This window comes from Cokeromyces recurvatus (genome assembly GCF_025118155.1).
Source record: "Cokeromyces recurvatus strain NRRL 2243 chromosome Unknown BX663scaffold_10, whole genome shotgun sequence".
NCBI classification, from domain to species: Eukaryota; Fungi; Mucoromycota; class Mucoromycetes; order Mucorales; family Mucoraceae; genus Cokeromyces; species Cokeromyces recurvatus.
This window is the reverse complement of record NW_026251396.1, coordinates 310,742-335,490: the sequence shown is the minus strand read 5'-3', so window position 1 is coordinate 335,490 and position 24,749 is coordinate 310,742. Positions and strand designations below refer to the sequence as shown.

General features: G+C 31.4%; 13 protein-coding genes across 13 annotated transcripts; 6 read left to right on the top strand and 7 right to left on the bottom strand.

The window, feature by feature from the left end:
- Positions 1-935: 935 nt before the first annotated feature.
- On the top strand, positions 936-1,653 carry BX663DRAFT_506862 (uncharacterized protein; the record flags this gene model as incomplete). The annotated part of the gene is made up of 1 exon (XM_051527248.1): positions 936-1,653. A coding segment is annotated over exon 1 (266 nt), but the record flags the coding sequence as incomplete, so codon positions are not given.
- A 2,832-nt stretch (positions 1,654-4,485) lies between these two features.
- Positions 4,486-5,207, top strand: BX663DRAFT_33708 (uncharacterized protein). The gene is made up of 2 exons (XM_051522138.1): positions 4,486-4,819; positions 4,876-5,207. Exons 1-2 carry the CDS (start codon positions 4,548-4,550, stop codon positions 5,060-5,062), a joined length of 459 nt encoding a protein of 152 aa, XP_051383534.1. The 5' UTR covers positions 4,486-4,547; the 3' UTR covers positions 5,063-5,207.
- A 250-nt stretch (positions 5,208-5,457) lies between these two features.
- BX663DRAFT_530727 (uncharacterized protein) lies at positions 5,458-6,192 on the top strand (the record flags this gene model as incomplete). The annotated part of the gene is made up of 3 exons (XM_051530339.1): positions 5,458-5,704; positions 5,774-5,919; positions 5,992-6,192. The coding sequence occupies 3 exons, from the start codon at positions 5,458-5,460 to the stop codon at positions 6,190-6,192; spliced, it is 594 nt and encodes a 197-aa protein (XP_051383533.1).
- A 3,968-nt stretch (positions 6,193-10,160) lies between these two features.
- BX663DRAFT_33603 (uncharacterized protein) lies at positions 10,161-10,701 on the bottom strand. The gene is made up of 2 exons (XM_051522136.1): positions 10,601-10,701; positions 10,161-10,536 (listed from the first exon to the last, which is right to left on the bottom strand). The coding sequence occupies exons 1-2, from the start codon at positions 10,601-10,603 to the stop codon at positions 10,213-10,215; spliced, it is 327 nt and encodes a 108-aa protein (XP_051383532.1). The 5' UTR covers positions 10,604-10,701; the 3' UTR covers positions 10,161-10,212.
- A 413-nt stretch (positions 10,702-11,114) lies between these two features.
- BX663DRAFT_506834 (uncharacterized protein) lies at positions 11,115-11,966 on the bottom strand. Its single transcript, XM_051527247.1, has 2 exons — positions 11,495-11,966; positions 11,115-11,415 (listed from the first exon to the last, which is right to left on the bottom strand). The coding sequence occupies exons 1-2, from the start codon at positions 11,838-11,840 to the stop codon at positions 11,177-11,179; spliced, it is 585 nt and encodes a 194-aa protein (XP_051383531.1). The 5' UTR covers positions 11,841-11,966; the 3' UTR covers positions 11,115-11,176.
- Positions 11,967-12,606: 640 nt separating this feature from the next.
- On the bottom strand, positions 12,607-15,292 carry BX663DRAFT_506827 (fungal-specific transcription factor domain-containing protein). The gene is made up of 8 exons (XM_051527246.1): positions 14,997-15,292; positions 14,629-14,890; positions 14,388-14,559; positions 14,144-14,314; positions 14,010-14,039; positions 13,769-13,900; positions 13,403-13,652; positions 12,607-13,345 (listed from the first exon to the last, which is right to left on the bottom strand). The coding sequence occupies exons 1-8, from the start codon at positions 15,084-15,086 to the stop codon at positions 12,896-12,898; spliced, it is 1,557 nt and encodes a 518-aa protein (XP_051383530.1). The 5' UTR covers positions 15,087-15,292; the 3' UTR covers positions 12,607-12,895.
- On the bottom strand, positions 15,284-16,645 carry BX663DRAFT_506820 (protein-L-isoaspartate O-methyltransferase). The gene is made up of 9 exons (XM_051527245.1): positions 16,558-16,645; positions 16,389-16,479; positions 16,267-16,341; positions 16,141-16,199; positions 16,027-16,079; positions 15,796-15,968; positions 15,663-15,728; positions 15,509-15,605; positions 15,284-15,444 (listed from the first exon to the last, which is right to left on the bottom strand). Exons 1-9 carry the CDS (start codon positions 16,613-16,615, stop codon positions 15,394-15,396), a joined length of 723 nt encoding a protein of 240 aa, XP_051383529.1. The 5' UTR covers positions 16,616-16,645; the 3' UTR covers positions 15,284-15,393.
- A 328-nt stretch (positions 16,646-16,973) lies between these two features.
- Positions 16,974-17,375, bottom strand: BX663DRAFT_471440 (uncharacterized protein; the record flags this gene model as incomplete). The annotated part of the gene is made up of 1 exon (XM_051524151.1): positions 16,974-17,375. Exon 1 carries the CDS (start codon positions 17,202-17,204, stop codon positions 16,974-16,976), a length of 231 nt encoding a protein of 76 aa, XP_051383528.1. The 5' UTR covers positions 17,205-17,375.
- Positions 17,376-17,729: 354 nt separating this feature from the next.
- On the bottom strand, positions 17,730-18,205 carry BX663DRAFT_506810 (uncharacterized protein; the record flags this gene model as incomplete). Its single annotated transcript, XM_051527244.1, has 2 exons — positions 17,918-18,205; positions 17,730-17,896 (listed from the first exon to the last, which is right to left on the bottom strand). Coding segments are annotated over exons 1-2 (328 nt in total), but the record flags the coding sequence as incomplete, so codon positions are not given.
- A 1,296-nt stretch (positions 18,206-19,501) lies between these two features.
- On the bottom strand, positions 19,502-20,482 carry BX663DRAFT_536070 (class I glutamine amidotransferase-like protein). The gene is made up of 5 exons (XM_051530615.1): positions 20,361-20,482; positions 20,136-20,266; positions 19,845-20,061; positions 19,655-19,770; positions 19,502-19,594 (listed from the first exon to the last, which is right to left on the bottom strand). Exons 1-5 carry the CDS (start codon positions 20,428-20,430, stop codon positions 19,547-19,549), a joined length of 582 nt encoding a protein of 193 aa, XP_051383526.1. The 5' UTR covers positions 20,431-20,482; the 3' UTR covers positions 19,502-19,546.
- Positions 20,483-20,972: 490 nt separating this feature from the next.
- Positions 20,973-22,593, top strand: BX663DRAFT_453089 (uncharacterized protein). Its single transcript, XM_051523799.1, has 3 exons — positions 20,973-21,090; positions 21,310-21,379; positions 21,491-22,593. The coding sequence occupies exons 1-3, from the start codon at positions 21,088-21,090 to the stop codon at positions 22,294-22,296; spliced, it is 879 nt and encodes a 292-aa protein (XP_051383525.1). The 5' UTR covers positions 20,973-21,087; the 3' UTR covers positions 22,297-22,593.
- Positions 22,594-22,718: 125 nt separating this feature from the next.
- BX663DRAFT_506803 (uncharacterized protein) lies at positions 22,719-23,000 on the top strand. Its single transcript, XM_051527243.1, has one exon. The coding sequence runs from the start codon at positions 22,730-22,732 to the stop codon at positions 22,925-22,927; it is 198 nt and encodes a 65-aa protein (XP_051383524.1). The 5' UTR covers positions 22,719-22,729; the 3' UTR covers positions 22,928-23,000.
- Positions 23,001-23,952: 952 nt separating this feature from the next.
- Positions 23,953-24,597, top strand: BX663DRAFT_402945 (nucleoside diphosphate kinase; the record flags this gene model as incomplete). Its single annotated transcript, XM_051522231.1, has 3 exons — positions 23,953-24,143; positions 24,290-24,397; positions 24,504-24,597. Coding segments are annotated over 3 exons (393 nt in total), but the record flags the coding sequence as incomplete, so codon positions are not given.
- Positions 24,598-24,749: the final 152 nt, after the last annotated feature.

The window sequence follows — 24,749 nt, the reverse complement described above, 5'->3', positions numbered from 1 at the left end:
AGAAATAGAATAAATCAATTAACAGATTCTACCGAAATAGAAGAAAAATAGAATAAGAAACACAGTATTAGGCTGTCGAATACTATTTCTTTAAAAAAAAAAAAAGAACAGTGCTACTTTAGGAGAATCCTTTGCCCCGAATATTCTAATAACGTAAACATTTTGTGCCCTAAACTCTTTTCAGAAATTATTGATTCTCTTTTTTTTTTTAGCTATTACCATTAAAGAAGAATTTTATTTAAAAAATTAAAAAAAAAGACCAATGAGCACATAGCATTTGTATATGCTGTTTTGCCCTGGTCAGATCGCTATGGAAAAAAAAGGAACGAAAAACTCTTTTGGGATATAAAAGGGAAAATGTTAAAGTGTATGTATAAGTGATGATGATTAACTATCAGAGAATCGTTACTGTATTGAAAGAAGATGATGGTCAGAGGGTTCAGGGATTTGGGAGTGAAGCTAGATAGTCCATCTCCAAGCAGAATTGCACATATAGAAGGCCAGCGTATGAGCCAGGCATCAATTGATTTTCTCACTTTCTTAGTATGGAATGTTGATGGTAATATGTTCAAGAGATATGAGAGTGGATCTTCAATAGATTTGGGGCATCTGAAGACGGTTATTCATATGCAAACAAGAAAAACTATGTGAGCGTGTGTGTGAGGAGTTCATTTGGATGGAAGGGGCAAGACTTGGGGGTTTAGCTATTATAATGCGTCTGCCGTCAATTGGACATTTTTTTTTTTTTTTTTGAAAATGTTAGTCGGATTTTTAAAATGAACTGCTTATTTTTTTCAGCCTTGTTTGGTCATAAGTTTGAAGTCTAATTGGTTATTTTTTTGAACTTTACTTGGTCACTTTTCCCATAATCAGCTGGTCACTTTATTTGGTCGCCTTTGAGATATTCTTTTACATTATTTTTTAATAGTAAACATAAAAAAAATCCTTAACATTCTATTCATTAACGCGCATTTATTAGCTCCAAAGGCGAGAAGTTGCATTTCGTAAAAAAAAACACTTTAATAAGTCATTCAGATTTTATTTGCTTCGAAGATTATAGTATATGTATTATAGACTTTTAAACCTCTTATTTTGAACTGCTCGTATGAATCACCTTGTCTTGTTTCCAAGATGAAAAGAGCTACAGGTCAATTTAGGATAAGTAATTGTCGAAAGTCCTGTTCTAATCTCTGGGAACCTCTTACCTAATGAGAGTCGATCAGTTGGTTATGGTGTGGTGATTCACTGAACGGATTTAATACAAGTATATACAACATAACGCGCTCTTTTCTTATCGGCTCATGCTTCTGCTCCAAGTTTACATTTGGCTCACGATATTTGTAAGTCACTAAAGTGCACAACAGAGAGCCAATGGCACCTACCCACCTTGTAATGATGTATCTTTTTCGAAAATCCCTAAAAAGAACATCGATACGTATGAAACTGCTTCAGGTACTAGTCTTGATGGCGATGACGATTGCTCCAACAGTGACAGTATGGAGGATTTCAGTAATGCTACTACTGATACTGATGATGAAGAAAAAGACTTCGTGTTTACGAAAAAAGGATGGTTTTGTAAAACAACAAACAAGTACTTTGATTCTAATCCTTTTTGAAGAAAATTGCTTTTATTGTAGTTAAATAATTATACCCTTTTTTTTTTTTTTTTTTTTTTTTTTTTTTTTTTTTTGCTCTATTTTATTATCATATGTATTATTCAATATTATATTTTTTAAAAACTTAACGTTGAATCCGGATGATGGTGAAAGGCATATATAATTATATTTTGATATTTGATGTCTCTATCGGTCTTGCCTTAGGCTTCTCTTAGCAATGAAGTTCAAAGTAGACCGCAGTTTAATTACTATTACAGCACTGTAAGTATCAATTTACAGTACTTCTTTATTCTAAACGAGATACTTGTTAGTTATCTATATAAGAATGCTTTATCAACTTTTTCTGATCCATTGAAAACTATCTTTTGAGGTCTAAATGTAATACTTTCTACAAAGTTGTCTTATTTAATTTTTTTTTTTTTGATACAAAAGAATCGAACATACCATCCGCGGACGCCTTTAATCAGCTTTTTAATATAAGCATAATCGGTGTTTTACCTGCATTTATTATGCTTTTTATTAATTTCTTCCAAAATATTGCTGGCTTATCTATATTGTCTACCAAAATTTTATTAAAGTTTATGAACGCCGTTTTTTTCTTATTTCAATCAAGTTATACTCTTCCTTCAAAGCTTAGCACTGTAAAAGCTAGAATTAACGCTGGTTTTGTTGTTAAAGGTAATTATCAATATATTAAATTGATAAAATGCTTTGTTTATATATTATTTATAATATTATTAGGACTTAAAAAATATGTCGTATGCCCAGAATGTAACTACATTTATGATTATGAAGATGTTATGAATGGATTGGTGTCCTATTGTTCTAATATGGTGTTCAAACTATATAATACTCTGAAATAAGTTGTCATGCTCCATTAATAATAAAAGATTCCAACAACATCATTAAACCAATTAAGCGCTATGCTTATAATTCAATTAAGGCAACTCTAAAAAAATTCTCTATGCGTCCAAAGTTGGAAGAAAAAATAAATGAATGGCGAAAGAGAAGCACTATTAAAGGAATGATGTTTGATTTTTTTGATGGTGAATACCTTCAACAATTCAAAAAAGATGGAGAAAATGCACCATTCATTCAAAAAGATGGTTCCCTCATGTTAAGCTTGAATATCGACTGGTTCACACCAACAAAGACCATGAATTATCGGGTTGGGGCTATTTACTTAATTATAAACAACCTTCCTAGGAACGAACGATTCAAAAAGTACAACATGATTCTTGTCGGTTTAATTCCTGGACCCTCTGAACCCTCTTTATCAAATATAAACCATTTCCTACGTCCAATGGTAGATGAATTGTTGGAACTTTATGATTGTATCGTTATATCCATTTTTAATGCTCCTGAAGGAAGAACTATTCGTTGTGCCTTGAGTACTATTAATTGTGACATACCTGCTTTGAAGAAGACTTGTGGATTTACTGCATTTAATTCCTATCTTTCATGTCACAAATGTGCCAATAAGTTTCCTGGACAAGAAGGACAACCAAATCTAGGTCGTTTCGATAATGTTGATTGTGAACCATGGACACCTAGAAATAAACAATCAAATTATGAACAAGCAGTGAAATAAAGGGACGCTAAAACAACTGCAGAACGTAAAGCAATTGAAAACAACTATGGAGTAAGATGGAGTGAACTACATAGGCTGCATTACTTGGATCTTGTTCATTGTACTACTGTTGATGGATTACGTAACCTTTATCTTGGGACAGCAAAGAAAATGATCAATTATTGGAAATCCACCAAAAAAAAAATTTAAATTTCACAGAAAACTTCTTAACCAGTAAAGATCTTACCAAAATGGCACAACAGACAAAAAAACTCATCGTTCCTCCACAATTCTCTACATTAAGTGCTAAAATCTCTGCTAATTTTTCAAGTTTGAAAGGTGATGAATTCCGTTCCTGGACAGTGGTATACTCGTTGTTGCTTTTAAAAGGAAGAATAGCAGGTGAACATATGATCAATTGGCTACGATTTGTAAGAGCAAACCAGATATTAGCTTCTCCTTCGGTTACCGGTAATGAAATCAATATTGCTCATAATCTTCTTGTGGAATTTGTGAAATCAAATATAAAGTTATATGGTGCAAATTTTATTACTTCCAATATACACATGCATTTACATTTGTGTCAAACCATTCGTGACTTTGGCCCTATGTATTCAACCTGGTTGTTCAGTTTTGAGAGAGCTAATGGAGATATTAAAGGAATTTCAACGAATTTCAAAGAAGGGTTTGAATTCACATATATAGAGAAATACATTCAGCAAGTTCACATGCCTGACTATTTCAATGTGATGCCTGCTGAAATCAAGTACAATTCGGTTATAATGAATATTTTACAGCTTTTACTCCCAGATGGTCATGATTTCAATTATGAAAACCAAGATACAATGGACATACTTCTTTAGAAATATTTGATTGCATGCGTTTTATTTTTATTTTTATTTACCATTTGTATAGATTTTTGGACCTCTGAACCATGCAATTGGACCATCACAAATTATTTATCCAAGTTAATTACTCAGGACCCTGCACTCACCAGACGTAGCGCATCCAATAGGCTCATTAATGACGCGACGATAATCAAAAATCATGTGATAGCAGGCACAATCGCTGAGACAATGGCAAGTACGATGGCATCCAGTTTGCAGGTCAATATACTTTATTTTTTCAGTTCATTATGATTATTATTTTTACTGTCGTTAACCAGTCTTTATAGATTTCAGAGGAAAAAAAAATTTAATACATTTTTTGTCAGCTATGCCGACCAAATGGCTCAAGAAACGCTGAAATATGGTGTTCAAAAGGTAATATGAATGCTACGCATTCCTGCACTTCGTGCAATTGAACGCGTATACTCACTTTTATACCATACAATGAACCTGTAGACTCGATTAAAAAGCGCTATGGCTGAACAAGTGGCCAATGAAGAAGAAAAAGAAAATGCTAGAAAACGGCCTATAGATGGTAACAATTGTGAAGAAGGTCCAAGCCGCCGTACTAGGGCAAGTAAAAGGAAGGTGTTTACCATGGTTGATGACAATCAAACCAGTGAACAAGGCGATGACAATGACCATGACAATTACGACAACTGTGATTATAAAAAGGACAGTATTTGGGAAGAATGGAAGCAATTCCTTGACGACCAGGAAAATAAGGAATATTTAATGCAACTGAGGTAAAAAGAGTACTATTTGGCAACAATTACGTGTTCTTACTTTTTATTATATTTAGCTCTGAAAGGCATAACGTGATTTGGTGCGGGAAGCTAGTACGATGGAGAAGCTGTCTACCTCCTGTTCTATATGACAAGCTAAACCAAAAAATACCGTTAGTCACGATGCAGGATATAAGCCCATGTCTTGCTGAGATGTCCATCGCTATATTCGATGCGGTATGTAGTTATCAGCAATGGAGTTAGGAATAAGAAAATCTAACTCTACTAGTATTATAGGAATCTAATACTAAAATGCAAAGCTGTATTGACCTATTGAGCTGTGTTATGCTTGATGATCCAATCCTCATTGCAGAAAAAAAAAACTGATTGTCGATATTTGTCGCACTTTGTAAATGAAAGTAGTAAAGACCTGAAGACATACTTAATTGCAATCCTTTTTTTTTTTTAGAAATGACTATATATTTGACGATTGTGGCCTCGAAGTACTTCGAAAATCTGAATCTTGCTACCGATCTTATCTATTTGACAGGTGTATGATAACCACTACCAAATATTTACGCAATGTGAACCACAACGTTACCTTCTTTCCAGGAGAAATTGGACTCAATGCCATGACCATACAACTAAAACAGAAAGGAATGAATGACGGCCGATATAAGTATAATGCTGATGGAACGCTCATAGTCAATGATCTCTCTGCAATTGAAATCCTTTTGACCGAAGTGTCGTCTGGATATGGCTCAAATGAGACTGGTAAAATAAGTTTTGACCATTATAAAGCCATGTGTGGTATGTTGGCAATGATACGAACAGTGGCGCAGTTATACGACAAAGCCTCATTCAACACTTTCACAAAATTGAAGATCCATTTCCTGCATGCCCATGGTAAGTGACTCGTGCAATACTATGTTTAAGTGCATTTGATGTGAATAACTGTATTCTTACTTTGCATAGGCAATTCCATCAGACATTGGTCAATGTCAACACAGGCACCCGGAATCTATATCATGACCAAAGAGCAGAGGGTGAATGTACCTATCAGTTTTTCTGAAAAAGATATTACAGTTCTTCCGTTTATCTGCTTCTTTAAAACACTTGCTGTAAGTTGGATGACCTAAGGGCACGATTTAAATAGAGAAAGAATGTATTAACTCACAGTATTGAGAATATAGATTGCTTGCGAGGAAACTTTATTAGTGCTGAAGGAGCTCAAACAAGAATATAAACCGATTTTACGATCAAAGGACAAGAAGCCACAAAAACTTTGCAGAATTGTAAATCCAATGATAATTTGCTTAAATGAAAGAAAGCATACAAGTATTGTAGCAGGGCATGGTCCTATGAGCATGCCCAGCAGCCCAATGCACGATTAATTTATATCCCGTTCAAATATGATTACCCTATCTCTACCCGCCAAAGTAACCTAACTATAATAAATATATATATTGATAATAACTCCTTGTTATCTTAACAAACTGTCTATGCAGTTTCACTTCACATTGTGCTGTCTTATTAATAAAAAATCATCATCATTGCAAATATAAATATATATATGTATATATATTTGATCTAATATTTCTTACCTGATTCTTATCTGTGCATTGTGATTTAAGTCATTTGTGCCATTACATGAGTTCTTTGTTTCAGCATTTATCCCAACACTTGTAAGAATGTGAAACGAAACCTCTGAAGTGACTTTTCTCCACATTTTTGCAGGCTTCCGCAATTCTTTTTGATAAAGTGTCATCCTGTAAAAATCTATGACGCCTAACCTTACTCTTTGCTATTGCCCAGAATTATTCTATTGGGTTAAGCTCAGGAGAGTAGGTAGGAAGATATACACATTTATATCCTCGATACTCAATATATCTCTTTATGTTTTTGTGAGTGTGAATTGATGCATTATCCATCACAATATAGTAACCTTTCATATGTGGATGTTTATCCATTTCATCAAGAGTCATTTTTAAGAAACTAATATAGTAACATGTAATAGCTCCTGAGCTTATGTATCCATCAGCCTTTCTCTTTTTAGCATGTCTTGTTTTTTTTTTTTTTTTTTTTTTTTTTTACACCAACTGTTCTCAAACCTGAGGCAGAGATCGCACCCAAGATAGATATTGTGTTTGCTCTCGTAGTAGATCTAATAATAATAGCACGAGTACCTTTTTTTTTGGACTAGGCTCCTGAGCGTTTCATGTTTAAATCAAAAGCAGACTCGTCAAGAAACACGCAGTTGGCCAGGAAGTTTATGTCTATATTTTCCCATTGACAAACCCAATTGCACCGCTCCTCAATCTCTGATGGACCGTTTCTTTCGATAGAATGGAAATCTGCTTTTTTCAATGAAAAGTTACATTCACTTCTTATAAATTTATAAACAGTACTGCGCGAAATTTTAAGATCGTTGAACCATTTCAATAAATGCTTGGTCACTTCAACAACAGAAGCATCAATGAAATTGATAACAGTCTTTTTATGTTCTTCGGTTAGAGTACACACTTGCGACCTACTCTGTTACAGCTGTCAAAAATAGTATCAGGGCACATACTATACTGTTTAACCCATCTCTGTGCTGTTCGAATGTGAATGCCCAACTACTTCGTTGTAGCTGATACACTCATGCACTTTTCAATCTTCAGACCGAAAAATCTAGCTTTATTCTGAACAGTATAACGCATATAGTCCCGCTTTGTGCTTGCCTCTTTCATACGGATATCTTCAACTTCTGGCTTTTCTACCAACATTGGGCAAGTCAGACAAGATTTACTGGAGGTTGTAGTTTTCAAGTATTCTAATATAGAGTGCAACAAGTTGATAACTATAACTTTATTTAAAAATAAATAAATTACATTGGTCTTTTAATATAGCAATTGTTTATCATACATTTTGAATAAACACAGAAATTGTACAAGTTGCTAGCTGGTACTGCATTGCTGGCATCTTTTATTATACTTGATAAGTTTTCTTTGGACAGATTTATGTGTGATCACTTCATTTTCCCTTTGACATCACCCCCCCAGAATTGTTCAATTGCATTAAGCTCGGGTGAGGAAGCAGAAAGAAGGCACACATGACAACTTTTTTGTTCTATGTTGCGGTACAACGGATCATATTTATATGTGCCGATAGTGTCGAAGACCAGGTATGAATTTTGGAACTTTTTCATCTTTATCCATAACATCCAGCAGTTCGTTAATAAACTTTATAAAGTGAAGTGTGGTAGTACCCTTGGAGACTTTTCTACCAGTAATGGGATCTTCTTCTTCTGGATCTACTACTTGATTGTCTTGATCTTGCTCTTGTCCTTGCTCATCATGTTCATCAGCAGCTCTTTTTACCCCTTTGACTTTGTTGGTCTTTCTTTATTTTTTGGGAGGTGTAGGCTTTTTTTTTTTTTTTTTTGAAGTCTTATATAGCTACCAGAAGCCATTTGCTAAGTTAGTATTTTGTATAATTATGGATACAATAATATTATATTAAATCTACTTTTACCAATAGGAAATATTAATATGGCAATGAGGCTGAAGATATTTGCTATTTTTAAATATGTTTGATCTAGTATTTTTAAAGGAACACCAAGAAGCCTATAAAGTCTTTATACTGTACTGTACATGTTAAGACCATCATATAATAATAACAACTTAGCTGATCCCTTGAACTTGACATTCAGATGCTGTTCCTGGACCATTGTTGATTTTCACCAAGCAAGCATAAAGTGCAACTTTTTTTTTCTTTCAAAAAAGTATCATCAGGATTTATAAACGTACGACCAGTATCTATAAAAGTACGTCCAGCATTTAATTTTCTACAATCTTTGTTTTATAAAATTGCGACTTTTGGTTTTATGAAAAAAGCGACCTTTATCATTTTTTAGTGCAATCAAAATTTAATTTTGAACGATCTTTTTGTGTGTGTGTATGTGTGTGTGTGTGTACGTGCGACCAGTTTCTAGAAATAAGCGAAAATATTTATCAGTTTCACTTTATATAGTTTCTCACAGTCGAGCTTGCACTAAAAAAGAATAAAAATATAAATGTATGCAAAGAATTGATTCGGTAAATGTTTAGTACCATAATCGTTTATATTGGTATGATTTTGTGGAAGATAACATATGGGTAGTAATATGGTTATAGATGAAATTTATACCTTTTTTCATTAGCTAAAATAGATTATTTATCACAATAAATCCAACCGCTTAACTTATCTAACTTGTAGTTAGTTAAAAAAAATAATGAACGTTGGTCTAGTTTTGTATTATTTATGAACTTGTGTAATATTGATGTTACTGTAGCTATTGACAAGCAATGCTAGAAACAAAAAAAAAAAAAAAAAAAAAAAAAAAAAAAAAAAAAAAATGTCGATATACTTTTCCCTAACCAACTATTGACATTTAATACGCTATCTTTACAAAGTTGTTATTAAGCTTGGATTTATATTAAATTAATCTTGTTAATAACAGTTGTAATCAATATGTTTGCTAAAGGAAAATGTAGAATACTTAAAATGGATATAGATGTTAGTATTCTATGCTTTGAGAATTGGAAACGATTATAGACTTTAACTCAAAACTTTGGTAATAAATCAAAGTTACTGATTGTTAAATTAGTTCTCGTAACTTTTTTTTATTATGAATAATATCAGTAAAAATATAATATGCCTCAATACTCTATAATGCTTTGTTCTTGTAATTTTATATATACCCGGTGTCTAATATACATGATACGACCAAAGACTCTTATATATATCTATATTCTTTTGTTTATTTCCGAAATTTAATAATAAATAAAGGTCTACAACAAACTGCTATACAGATAGGGTACTCTATCTTCTTCATTTTCTTTGCCTTTTAATATAGGGAAAAAAAAAAGGGAGGGATGGGAATGACTATTCTTCTTGAAACAAATGGAACCTAATAGCAGCCTTACGAATAATAGATTTAATATAATCAATCTGGCTTGATATACTTTTTGAAGTATCAGTTTTAAAATCAATAGTTATTAAATCAGGTTCTGAAGAGCCTATCTCCTTTGTATTCATGACTGATATTAACTGGATTTCTAAAATACTATCCGAAGAATTTAACTTGACTATAAAAATAAATAAGTAAATTAAAAATCATAAGCAAAGGATATTTATACTACTTATTACAGTTAATAAGCATAGGAGCATTTGGTTTTGCTTTGGGTATCTTATTTATAGCATCAAAATTTTCAAGGCTTTTTTGTTTTTGTTTCTTATATTGTTCCCAACTATCGTTATTACTTTCTGGAATATTAAAATTAAGGTACAATGCAAATGATTCACAGTTTCTAGCATCATATTGCACTATATGACTAGATTTGTTATATATGTAAGTACTGAGCTTTTTTTGTTAAAAAAAAAAATTCTTCCTACTTTTTGTACATCTTGATCCATGAAGTCATAAACTCTTTTCTCCATAGTATTTGTTTTTCTAATTCTTCTTTTGTTATTTGAGGCTTATTTTTGGATGAAGCAGTCAAATCAAATAGCTTGAAATCATTGTCAGAGTTAGATTGCTTTATTCTCTTCTTTTGCTGTAAAATTGGACTACTGTTTTTGTTGAAAATAGGATAGGGTTTAAAAGGATCTTCTAAATCTACACTGTCTTCATCATTCTTTCTCTTTGTATTTTCGAATAAATCCCATGTCTTTCTTTTATCATTTTTCTCGAAAATAGTAGTATCTTTTTCATACTATGCAAAAAAAGTTAAAAAAAAAAAAAAAGAAATAGTAAATCAAATATTTATTTAATTTTACCATTTTAATGATATTCAAAATGCTTTTAAACCAATCATAAAGACAATCTTCATTATCAATATTCCAGTCTTTTGAAGGTAAAAGCTTTATCAAATCTGTGTTTGTGGCAAAAAATGATTTTTTAAAAATAATATCAGGAGGAAAATCGTAGTTATTTGAGTCAAATATGATCTGACCTACAATGACAAGCGATTAACATTTTATTTCAAAACTATCATCATATATAAGTTACACTGAATATCTTCAAAGGGCTTTAATTGAATGGTAATGTCAAATCTATCTCTAATGCATGAATCACTATTTATTCCATAACTGTAATGAGATGTCAACTTTTTATTTATTGTAATGGCTTGTAAAGACGTTAATTTAGTTATAGCATTTTTTAATTTATAATCGATCTTTGTTAATTCTACTTTGGAATCTGTTGATTTATTTATCATTACTATAATATTTTTTAAAAAATAAAAATATAAATATAAAAATAAAAATAAAAATGAAAAAATAAAAAAAATTATGCGTATATTGTATAGTATATAAATGTGTATATATAATATATGTATATACATATATCTATTTTTAATTTAAGAGCATGATAGTAAGGATAGAAATGAAGATAAATAAGATACAAAATGAAGATAAAACAATAATCCCTCTACTTGCTGGAAAAGCACCTTGTTGCAACGCCCATTGAACATGAAAGTATCGAACATAACCGAAATACAAAAAGAGAATGCTAAAGAGCATACTTATTAAACCTAAGGTTTTGATAAACTTTTGATTGGAACTATTATTGTTATGATACAGTTGAATCATACCTATAAAAAGAGGTAGATAGTTATTACAGATAGAAGCGTCTGTCTTGTATCATTTTTACTACTACTACTACTACTATACCGATACTAAACGTGATTAAAGTTAAAGAGGTTCTAAACCATGCTAAATAGGTTCTTTCATTCGCTAAATGGTCTCTAGCTGTATTTCCTTTATTTTCCAATAAAATAGAAGATGAATAGTTTGAATAAATAGAGAATAAAAAATAAAAATAATCTTGATGTCGTTGCTTCTTATTTATCTCTGCTTTATTACTCTTATTTCGAGTCTCTTTCTTTTTAATCTGATAATTATGTAAGCATTGCTTATTGCTAACATAATCAATCGATTTCATAATAATATAACAATAACAATAATAATATATTCCTCTACACATTTTATATATGAAATTGAAGTCATTTACATACATAATAAAATGTAATCTTTTTTTTTCTCCTGACCTATCCGTAATAAATGCCTTGTAGAAAATAAAAAAAAAAAAGATATTATTAGATAAGTCCATTTATAGATGATAAGAAGATAACATAATTCTTATCTATAAAATGAATAAATAAATAAATAAATAAATAGTTCCCTTTCTTTTTATTACTCTCTCTTTTTTAATTCCATAAAGATTTGTATGTATTAGATGATTGTGAAGGTAAAAGGGTTTGAAAAGCAGATGAATTGACTGGGGAGATCGATGCTGTTGTACTAGGTGTTGCTGTTTGATTACTACTGTTCGGTATAGTTGTTGTCATATAAGGGGGAGGTGTCTGCATAATGGATTGATAATGAGATGGTGTGTTTGTAACATCAAAAACTACTTGTCCAAAAAGACCTGTATCATATAAAAATTCTAAACTATTAAAATCTATTTCATTTCCTCTATTCCAATTTGTAGCTAAAGCTGATAAACTCTCTTGTTGTTGTTGTTGTTGTTGTTCAGGACGTAGCATGTTAAAAAACCTAGATTGATGAGATGAAGGTGATGAAGACGGCAAGAGGTATTGTTGTTGTTGCTGGTGATAAGGAGGTATAACAGCTGGTTCTGTTGTCGTTGTTGTCTGTCCAAGTAAAGAAGACACAGGGGGTGCCTCTAATGTTCTTTGATGATGAATAGGTGAAGCTGACAAGGTTGTGATAGGTGATGATGAATGAGTACTAGGTGATGATTTTGAATGAATATCAGGTAGGTTTATATTTGCATAGGCTAATTTTGTAGTAGTATTAGTTGCTGTTGTTGTTGTTGCTGCTGCTGATGCTGCTGCTGCTGCTGCTGCTGCTGCTGCCGTTGTCGTATCATTATTAGGTATCATATTATATGAAAAAGTAGGATAAGATGTTGTTGATAATGAATCTTGTTGATATAGCTTTTGATGTGTTATTAAAAGTTCCTTTGTAGCATTTGCTAATCTTTCACACATAGGCCAATAAGGTCGAAGTCCCTAAAGAATTTTTTTTTTGTAAATAAAAAAAGAGCTATTATGATCTGTTTGTATTAAAAATAGCAGCAGGTATATTTACATCAATCAGATCGTACAAGATTTTTAATCCTCGACTACTCTTTTTACATGACTCTGGTGTATTTGAAAATGTTGAAGTCATCAGTACAGTTGCGAAAACATAGGCAGAATAACCCATATAGGGTAAAGTATTGTAACCACATAAATCTTTTATAGCTTCAAATATACCCATCGCAGCATCTACACAGAGACGACACATATCAATACTTGTCTGAATTCGACGATACAAGTCTTCTGAGATAGACTCTGTAGGTTTAACCACATCACTAAATGCAAGACTACCACGATGAAGGATCATCATACTTGAGCACCATATAGCATGACTTGATAACCAAACATTCAAATAATTTGCACTTGCATACTGTCGATGATGCTTTAAATTTTTAAAATTAAACTGAAAAGATTCTGGTAAGCTATCCTTCCAGGTACGTAGTTGTATATCTAAATTTCTAAATTCTGCAATAGGAGGCCACAGAATAGAAGCTGAACTTGATTTGGCTCTATTCATAAATCGATTTACTTCGCCATAATTTTCTACACTTATCATATAATATTTTGCTATAGTCATAAGAGAATCATCTGATATGGCTTGACCATCCACATTTCGATGAAAGGTAGGGTCTCTTAATATAATACATTCTGATATATTAGGTGCATTTGCATCACAATCTGATCTTTCTATACATTGAGGTCGATGTGTACCAGCACTAGATAATCTTTAAATTGTTACGTACATTTATGTTAATTCAAGGATATAATAACTTGAGTGAAAAAAAAAACACTTTTTTTTTCTTTCTGTCTTTCTGTCTTTCTTTCTTTCTTTATAACTTACTTGTCAATACATAGACAACTCCAAAAGACTCTTCTATGTAATGCCATGGATACTGTATCAATAGATCCATCTTCATTAAGAATTGGTGTACTTAGTGTTTCTTCTTTATAATATCCTAATTCTTGACAAAATCTATTAAAGAAAAAAAAATATTATTACTATTATTATAATAAGATATTTCGACCGTTATGAACCAAAGATAACAAAAAAAAAAAAAGTTACAAAAGGGTATTTGATTTACCTTATTGCTAAACCGCCATAAATCCAAGATCTATAAAGTACGAAAAAAAAAAAAAAAAAAAAAAAAAAAAAAAAAAAAAAAAAAAAAAAACAAAAAGTTAATGGGTCAATTTAATTCCGATTGCCATAATTTACTTTGAACCTGAAGCACGTCCATATTCTAGACAAGACATAATGCCCCAAAATTGAATATTATCTAGATTAGGCTGTAGTGTAGTTGCATCGACTAATGAAAGTGCCTTTTCAGCAAATCTTTCGCCAGCTAAATAAGGTGGATTTGTTTTAATTAATGGATGATCGGAAAATCTAAAAAGAATAGAACAGAGAGACAAGAATTATTTTAAAATTAAGTTACTGCTAATATTAAATAAATAATCACCTTGCACTAATGGCCAAGACACTGTACAATAATGGACGTGATACAAATCCATCTTGGATCTGTTTCTTAAGTATAGCGCGATGTACAAAAGGAAATACAGAATTGATATATTTAAAAAATATGTCAACGAGATGATTTACGATGTCTATAGGCGGAAGATCAGATGGACTTTCTAATACAGGGATAAATAGGATTATAAGCACATCATGTCGATATTACTCTAATATTTAAAAGAACTGACCTAAATCTTTATATAATTGGACAGGTGATGACTGTTTCATTGTCGTTGGTGAAGGAGGTAAACGTCTACTATCATCTTTATCAAGAGTAGTAGTAGTCATCATACCTGGACCCATCAATCTTCTTTCCATTTGAGCAAGTCTTTCTTCTAATAATTGAACATATCCTTTTCGTGGTCCTCTTTTCTTTGGTTCAGTATATTCGCACATAACATTGACTTCTTGACACTGTGTACAACTAGGTCTGCTTTCATCACATTTGATCTAATTATATTTTAATTTTTTTTTTTTTGTTTAGTATTAACACGAGAAAAAAAAAAAAAAAAAAAAGAAAATAAAGGGGAGGGGGAGAGAAGGGAAATAGAATTACTTTTTTCTTTCTACAGTGTACACATGCTTGACTTGCTCTCACTCTTTTTTTACTACTATTTTCTTTTGATTTATATGTTATATCATACATGACTTTATTAATAATAGTTTAACATAAACAAATATAGATGTATGTATTTAAAAGAAAAACAAAAAAAGAGTAAAGTTAATATAGAAATGTCAATGACAAAATATAGAAAAGTGGAGAAAAAAAATTGCAAACTACGTTTAACCACTTAGAATGAAGAAGGGGTGAATTATTATCCATTTTGCCCCCACCCTAGATTTAAAAAAAAAAAAAAAAAAAAAAAAAAGAAAAGAAAAGAAAAGAAAAGAAAAAAAATAGAAAAACTGGGTTCAATATTCGATGATGAGCAACAGTAGCAACTACCAGTTTATTATCCATACAATGTAGTCTTTTGATATTTTACATCTGTCAAAGGTACATACTAAATAACAAAAAAAAAATAATTATAAATGATATAAATATAATGATAATAAGAATTGATTTACTTGTACTCCAATCCATTTCTTTTCATGTATATTTCCTTTATCATCTTTATCATATATCATAACCCATTGTGTGTCGGTTCCAACAGGTATAAATAATCTATAAAAATAAAAGCATTATGATTCATTCTTTATCAAGCCATTTATAAGCTTATACCTTCCAGGTGATTTCAATTGTTTTAATAAATTCTCGGGTGTCGAAGGTGCTGCTGCTCCTACATGACTAGGAAGCCTATTCTTAGTTTCTGATAGTTTTAGGATTACTATTATAATAAATATTTATATATTACATGCAATCATAAGGTCCTTCTGGCTCATATCCAAGCCTTCCATCACCTTCAATGAATTTCAACTGTTCATTATGAATCCATTCTGGATGGCTCTTTTGTACATTTCTTATAGAAGAATCTACCAACTCTTTTATATGTTCAATTCCGATAACTTTGCCATCATTGGATTCAACCTTAAAATTAATTTATTTTTTTGTTAAATTTCTTGTCTCTGTCTGTATGTGGACTTACCATTTGCATCATACAGGCAGATAAATAGCCAGATCCAGAACCGATATCCAAAGCTATTATTGCAATTATTTCGTTATGTTAATTAAATACACACAAGGTATATACAATCTATACCTTTCATTCCTGGTTTAAGATAAGGTTCCAAATATTCTAAAGCATAACCATGCATATGTCTATTATATACAAATATTAAATCTTTGCTTATTTTATTTATTTATTTATTTTTTTTTATAACTTTACGGGGCAGATATTGTTGCACCATAACCAATAGATTGTGGACTATCATCATATGCATATCTTGGACAATAATCCTTTCTGATATTATATATAAGTACAGCTTATGAAAAAAAAAGAAATATAACCTGTCAATGGTTTTCATTGCTTGAATGACTCTTTCATTTTTTAATATGTTTGCTTGATGCAAGTTTTTAATGAGTGCTTCATTTGTTTTAGCTTTTATGTAATACTATTATGTTATTATATATGTATGTTTACGTATACAATCTAAGCTTTATATAATTATATATAAACCTGAACACATCCAAGCCATATTGAATAATGAATAATAAAAGAAAAAACAAATGTGCATAATCTACATTGATGTTAATGGGTAAAAAAAAAAAAAATGACTGTTTATATTTATAAGGAAACTTTTATTATTTGCTGTGTTCAAAATGCTGCTTACGTTTAAAATTAATTTTTTTTTTTTTTTTTTTTTTTTTTTTTTTTTTTTTTTTTTACCAAATGAGCACATTGCATTTTTTATCTGCTGTATTGCCTTAGTCAGTTCTAATAGTATACAAGTAAGAAAAACCCTCTTTTGAGACAAAAGGGAAAAGGATAAAAGTATATGTGTAAAAGGATAAAATAAATATAACGAGTTAGACAAAAATAAAGCAATTGAAAAAAAAAGATCAGTAAGAGACAGTACAAGGGTATTAGCACTGTTAGTTGAGTAACCATTTCACCAGTAGTGAGCCGGGTTCTGAGGGAGGATCTAGAGGTAGCTTTTCATGAAAGAGGTAATCCATTTCATGTAGAATGGTACAAATAGCTGGCCAACGGATTGTCCAAGGAGCCATATCCTGTGAGCATTTTAGCTTTTTAGTAGGTAGTTGATTTAGCAGGAAGGAGAGTGGGTCGGTGACCGTTCTTGGCATTTGGAGTCGATGGTGCATATGTAGACACTCAATAGAATGAGTACGACTGAACGTTTGAGAAGGATGATAGGGGCATGGACGAGGTATACCGCTATTTTTTTTTTCGTAAAGACTTCTTACCTGCAGGTATCTTTAAGCCAGCACCTCATCAGAGTGAGATGTGGCAACCACATTGGAGGTGGTGCTTTGTCGTATGAAGACAATAGGGCAATCGTTTCCATTCCAAATTGAAGAAGCAATCAGAAACATATTCTTGGATGCCATCACATCACGATTCCAAAAAAATATTGCAAGTGTTGCACTTCAATACTTGATGGATTCGTTTGATATCGTCTCCTTCCCCACATTTCAGATTCTTGAGGTCTTGATTCAAGCAAGAGTTATAGATATATAAGGATGCTGTTTAGAACATATGATATATGGACATTGTTGTACTAACCTTGGAGGTTTTATACTCATTAATATCTAAAAGTAACAACTCTCCAAATCTGTCTCTATGCTTTAATTGCCTATACATCTTGTTTGAAACGCCGTGTCGAAGACCTTTGAATTTGATATGATCCTTGTTTTGAAGGCCAACACCAAAGATTACAAGAGGCATTTTCTTGCGATCGCCTTCTTCAAAACAGCTTTTGTTCTTCCTACACCTTTTCAATTGTGAATTGGCAGCCGCTCGTTCCTCTTGATTATCTTCAACCCTTCTGGCTTTTCTTCTTCTTCTTCTGTTTCACTTCGTATTCTTTCTTCTATCCTTGTTATACTTATTACCTCCATTTAACAAAATATTGACGCTTGTTTCTATAGCGATTTGAGAGCCAACGTAGTTTTTCCATCCGTATCTTGCAGTGTTAAACCCATAAAATTCAAATAAGCGGCTCATATGCTCCATCATATATAACACATGTTGAAGGTAATCTTCTGATGATACTGTTTTCGGTGTTGGGATATCAGTTTCAATTTTAGTTAAACCTAATTCTTGCTTTCTTTTGTGTTCTTTTTTTGAGTCTATTCATATTTCCCATCATATTGTAATATTCTGCACTAGAAAGACTTCGAATATCATTGTTCCCATGATAAGATACAAATACATTCTTTACGGACGGGGTCTACGGTGCACAGTCTGAAATATTTATTAATCTCTTCTTGATTGAAATCATCTAATTAAAGAGAAGCACTCTCAGAAGGTTCACTTGTCTTTCGACAAAATGAGACTCTGCAAGTGTATTCATCTGTGTATATAGAGTTCAAAAATAGCCTGTTCTTTTGCGGTAAATTTTCCAAAGCTTCAAAATGCTTTCTAGTTTTGCCAGCTTTTTTGCTGCAATGAGTGATTTGGCTTCAGGATATATGGGTGTACATGTCATTAATAAAAGAAAGATAAAAAAAATAAAAGACAAACAGCAAAAGAGAGAGGAAGAAATAGCATAGCAAAAATTCAGTACATAATTATCGATCTGGGATCCAATACAATAAGATTAAAATATGGTTTATTGAAGATCACATCACAAGATTATCACTAAAGATGTCTTACTTATTAGTTATATAATCTAAGCGCAGACTGTCTACTTATTTGTGTTTCTCTTAGACTGGCTGAATACTGATATGAACTTGTTAGTTTAAAGAGACAAAGAGATCTCGGATCCTTTTTTTTTTTTTTTGGCTCCCAAGATTTAATATAGGTTATGATTAAGAAATGAGTTTTGAGTCCTACTCTTACATCGTATAGTGCTATAATGGTACGAATGCTCGAGAAGCTGATTGTCTTTTTTAAAGAATCCACCCCTGAATCGAAGAAAAAAAATCCTTAAATTTGCTCAGCGCAGTCGTAAATTGGTTTCCCATTGTACAATTAAATCAACACCAAAAGATGGAATTTTTTTTTATAATACGCTAGTTAAACCTTCTTAAGGTTGTTTGCCAGTAACATCCATGTAGGCAGGAGGTAAAAAATAAATAAATGACTTGTTAGTCTACAGTTGCATTTTAAGCCGTCTAACATTCTGTCTCCATTTTCGCTTCTTCCAAAAAAAGATAAGCTAAGTGTCTGAAAATAAATTCTGATTCGTCGAAAAAAATACTAACATCGTCTGAATTTGAAGTAGAAATGCTGTGATAAAGCCTACAAAAAGAATCGTAGCAGTAATTGATTTCAAGAAGGCATTATTTTTATTTTCCAAATAATTTCAAGATTAGATAACGTACAAAGAATGGAAAGCATGTTATCGTTTCAATTCATATTGTAATTCTGTTTATACAAATATGGATTCCAATACATACAAAATAATATACTGGTGCAGTTCTTTTATTAATGACAGAAATAACAAAAAAAAAAAAAAGACTGTAAACTCCTCTTTTTTACTTTACAAAATCTTGTAAGTTACCATTTCCTCTCTAAGGGTATTAGCAGTCTATATATTATGATTTTAGTTCAGTTATCCTTGTTTACTAGTTTAGACTAATATAATTACCTCAACATTAACTAACTGTTCAACAATGGTTAAAGCAAATAAGAATGAAGTACCAGGACCACGACTTGTGATGACATTATCATCAACTACAACACGATCCTCGGAATAATTATAAACTGTTTATATATAGACAGATATCAATACATCATATTCATACTATACTACACTATTTCTATTCTCTTTCTCTTACCATTCACTAGTTGTTCTTTTACACCGCCAGGATAAGATGTAACAGTATGTTTATGAGGAATACTAGCAGCTTTTGCAACAAGAGTACCGGCACAAACAAAAGCAACAATTTTCTTTTTATTATAAAAGTTCATAATTAACTTTTGAACATCTTCATGAGCTGTTAATGTCTTTGCACTTCCTGCACCACCAGGGACAATAAGGGCGTCATAATTATCCTAATGATATAAGAGGATGAGTCAAGTAATCGTATCTCTTTGTTGTTCTCTCTCTCTCTATCTATCTTACTTACAGCATCAAATGTAGTTTCTTCGAATTTAACATCAGGTATAATCTTAACTCCACGACTACAAACTGCAAAATCATTTGAAAGTTGAACACCAACAACTGTCACTTCAACTTTGGCGCGTCTCAAGACATCAACTATGAACATGAAAATATTAAATGATTGATTATGTTTAAATACTACTACTACTACTATTATTATTATTATTATTATTATTATTTTATATTATACCTGAAATGGTAAATTCCATTTCTTCTGTGCCTTCACATAAAAATACAATAGCCTTCTTTTGTCCACTCATAATGGGAGTTTTTTTTTTCTTTCTTCTTCTTCTAAAAGGATAAAAAAAAAGGAAAAGAAAAAAAAAGAAATAGAAAGTGTCACAGTGTAATTTATGTGTCGGCATATTCAAGGAAAAAAAAAACGTCACTTCTGTGTTGATAATAATTCTACTATTACTTTTACTCACACAGATATATATAATGCTATAGCTTAGCTAAAAAAAAAAAATAAAGATACACATATAAAGAAACTTTATGATTTATAAAAGAAATGATTCATTACTTGTAAAAAATCGATAATAATCAACTAGTACTTATATTATGACTATAAAAAAAATATGCAGTTATCTTGTAGTAGCATTTTTTTTTTATTTCCTGCAAATAGTTAACTATCTAGAATTTAATGTATTAGATATAAAGAACCAAGTAATTATATGTATACATACATACATACACACATATATGTATATATAACTCCATTAATAAAACGTCTTGTTATAATAATGCTTTGCTAAAGATACGAGTAGCAGCACTCGTATTGTGACTTGTTTTGCCTTTTTCGGGCATTAACAAATAAAGAGAATGACTGAGGAAAGTTAGTCGAAAAAGGGAAAATATGAGTGAACACTCAGAAGACACAAGAGAAATCCTTCCTTTAATCACTTCAGCCAGTCGCAATGGTAAGTTTTAAAGGGGGGAAGGAACAAATGTAAAGCATGAAATATCCATACATATTTATATATGAAATATTTTAAATGGATGGATGGGATAATATTGTTATTTTTTTTATTTGTTTGGATGGATATAATTTACAACTAGATGAGGAAAAATGCTAATGAATTCAATTTCATTCTTTCATTTTTTTTTTCTTTTTTTTTTTTTTATAATCAAAATCTTAGCCTTTCGTCAAGCAACAGAAGAACAAGGCCTACTTCAAGCGTTACCAAGTCAAGTATCGTAGAAGAAGAGGTATGTAATGAGTAACAATGTCATTGAAAAGAAAAATTATGAATACATAGACTTTTAATGCTTATTTATTTTTCTTTTTCTTTTAAAAAAATAAAATAAAATAAAATAAAGAGGGTAAGACCGACTACTATGCTCGTAAGAGACTTGTCGTCCAAGCCAAGAACAAGTACAACTCTCCCAAGTATAGATTGGTTGTTCGTTTCACCAACAAGGACATCATCTGTCAAATTGTCTATGCTAAGCTCCAAGGTGATTTCGTTCTTTCTGCTGCTTACTCTCATGAACTCCCCCGTTATGGTATCAAGGGTGGTTTGACCAACTGGGCTGCTGCCTATGCTACCGGTCTTCTCCTTGCTCGTCGTACTCTTACCAAGCTCGGTCTTGCTGATAAGTACGAAGGTTTCACCGAACCTGATGGTTCTGTCCAAATGATCGAAGCCGCTGAAGATGCTCCTCGTCCTTTCAAGGCCTTCCTTGATGTTGGTCTTGCCCGTACCTCTACTGGTGCCCGTGTCTTTGGTGCCATGAAGGGTGCCTCTGATGGTGGTATCTTCATCCCTCACAACGGTAACCGTTTCCCTGGTTTCGATATCGAAACCAAGACCAACGATGATGAACTTCTCCGTAACTACATCTATGGTGTTCACGTTGCTGAATACATGGAATACCTCGAAGAAGAAGATGAAGAACGTTACAAGAAGCAATTCGCTACCTTCCTCAAGAATGGTATTACCTCTGACAAGGTTGAAGACATGTACGCTGAAGCTCATGAAGCTATCCGTGCTGATCCTTCTCCCAAGCCTACTGAAAAGAAGGGTAAGCCTGCTAAGCCTTACCGCAGATCCACTCCTCTTAACAGAAAGCAACGTCTTAACAAGATCAAGGAAGCTAAGGCTGCTTTCGAAGCTGCTAACTAAATTGGCTGTTTTGAAATTAATTTTTATTCTTAACTAAGAAAAAAAAAATAAACCCTCTCTCTTTCTTTTTTGAAGAAATATACATGCATATATTATTTTGAAGAGGAAAAAACCCTCTCTCTCTCTCTCCCCCTACTCCCTACATATTATTATTTATGTGTAATTAGATGTTATTGCTAAACAGATCAATTTATGTTCTTTTTGACTTTATTCTATTTGTAAGTTTTATCTTTATAAAGTTTAGAAAATAGTAATATAATACCAAAAAAAAAAAAAAAAAAAAAAAAAATCCTGTTGCTGAAAAAAAAAAAAGGGGGAGGCTCACTTGTGATTTGATTATTATATCTTGTTTTACAACAAGCACTTTTATTTTTGGGGAAAGAGGAGAAATTTATATGTACATACAAATATAAACATATACATGTGTGTGTGTATGTGTGTGTGTGTGTGTGTGTATGTGTGTGTGTGTGTGTGTGTGTGCGTGTGTTTGATGCTTGTTTTATTAGTTTCTTTCCTTCAGTTGAGTTTTATTGTAATTAATTTTTTTTTAACGTACTATTGCAGTTTATTCACAATATACGGTCAAAACCCTTCTTCTCGGAAAATACAAAAGAATCTACCTTTTACTTAATTCTTGTATATATGTTAATTATAAATGCATTCTTTTTACTAAACGAATTATTATTCTATCTATTAGAGTGTCGTATTAATTTATTCATACACACACACACAAAAAAAAAGGAATGCCACATGTTGCTTTTATCTATTTGTATAAATCGTTTTACTTTTTTATCTTAGGATGTATTAATTACGAGTGGTATTAAATTAAGTACAAGAGTCATTAATATTATTTAGTTTATTAACACATGTTTGCTAAACTGATCCTTAAAGAGAGAGAGAGAGAAAGTTCCAACATGTTTCCTGTAAGTTAAATAAGTTTTGTACTCTATAGAAATAGCTTGTTGTTTGTGTACAAATCTCCTTTTAAATCGTGCCTTGAAATATATTAACATGTGTTATTGTAGTAATATAGTACTCTCAATTCTGTTGTATATACATACATACATACATACATACATACTTAAATACACCCATGTCCATGCATAATAGTAGCTTGATTCTCCTTAGCACAAAATAATAATTTATCATTACATATTTTCTTTTCTTTTCTTTTATTTTCTTTTCTTTCTTGTGCGTGTTCAATTACTGATTATTATTATTATTACTTTTTTTTTGTTTTTACTCCGAGAAAATTAATTTTTGTATATTATAATCATGTCATCAGAGATGGCTCTCGAACAAAACTCGGAATTGAGTACAGTAAGTAGTGTTGAATGTCTTAATCATAGAATTTATTTTATTCATCTTGAAAATTTTTTATTTTTCAAAAAAAAAAAAAAATAAATAAATAATAGAAATCTGTATCTTTGACTGATCAGGAATTAAAAGGTTAATAATAAAACGTTGCGGAAGGGGAAAGGGGAAAAATAATATTAACTTTATTTTATTTTTTATTTTATTTTTTTTAATTGGCTTATATATAGAAAATGATGAAAAAACGGTAGTAGAAAAGGTATAGTTAGGAAATGAAAGGATATTAGAAATAGATAAATGGAATTAAGCCCCTTCTCTTTCTCCCTATGATAGGTTACTAGAACCTTGGCTCTTATCAAACCAGATGCAATGCAAGCTAATAATAAAGAAGCTATTATCCATAAAATTAAAGAAAATGGATTTAAAATTATTCAGGAACGTCAGTTACAGTTTTCAAAGGAGTTGGCCTGTTTGTTTTATAAAGAACATAAAGGAAAGCCCTTTTTTGAAGACCTTATAGATTGGATAAGTAGGTAAGTTATATATGTATATTTATATGATGTGTTTGGCTATCCCTTTAAAATGGAATGCCATGTGTTAGACATATACATATATTTATATAAAAGCATTTAATTGTATTAACTTTTCTTTTTATTATTATTATTATTATTTAATATAGTGCACCTATTTATGCTATGATTTTGGAAAAGGAGGATGCTGTTCAATCTTGGAGAATGCTTATGGGACCTACAGATTCGAATAAAGCAAGAGAAATAGATCCCAACAGGTGATTATGATCACGAGAGATTATATGACTGCATATGTATTAACACATTTTTTTTTTATTATTATTTCTTTTTTTTTTTTTTTTTTTTTTTTTTTGAGGGGAATAGTATTCGAGCAATTTATGGTAAAGATGGGTCTCATAATGCTGCACATGGTAGCGATAGTTTAACAAGTGCAGAACGTGAAATTGATCTTGTATTTAATGTTCAAGTTGAAGAAATGAATCAGTTTAGTAATGAAAAGTCACAAAGGTCTGCAGAGGATGAGACATGCGCTGCTGATATGGATGAAGAAACTAGAAACATCTCTATCACCACTGAGGGCACAGAAGACAGTAATGAAGCAGCAGATAA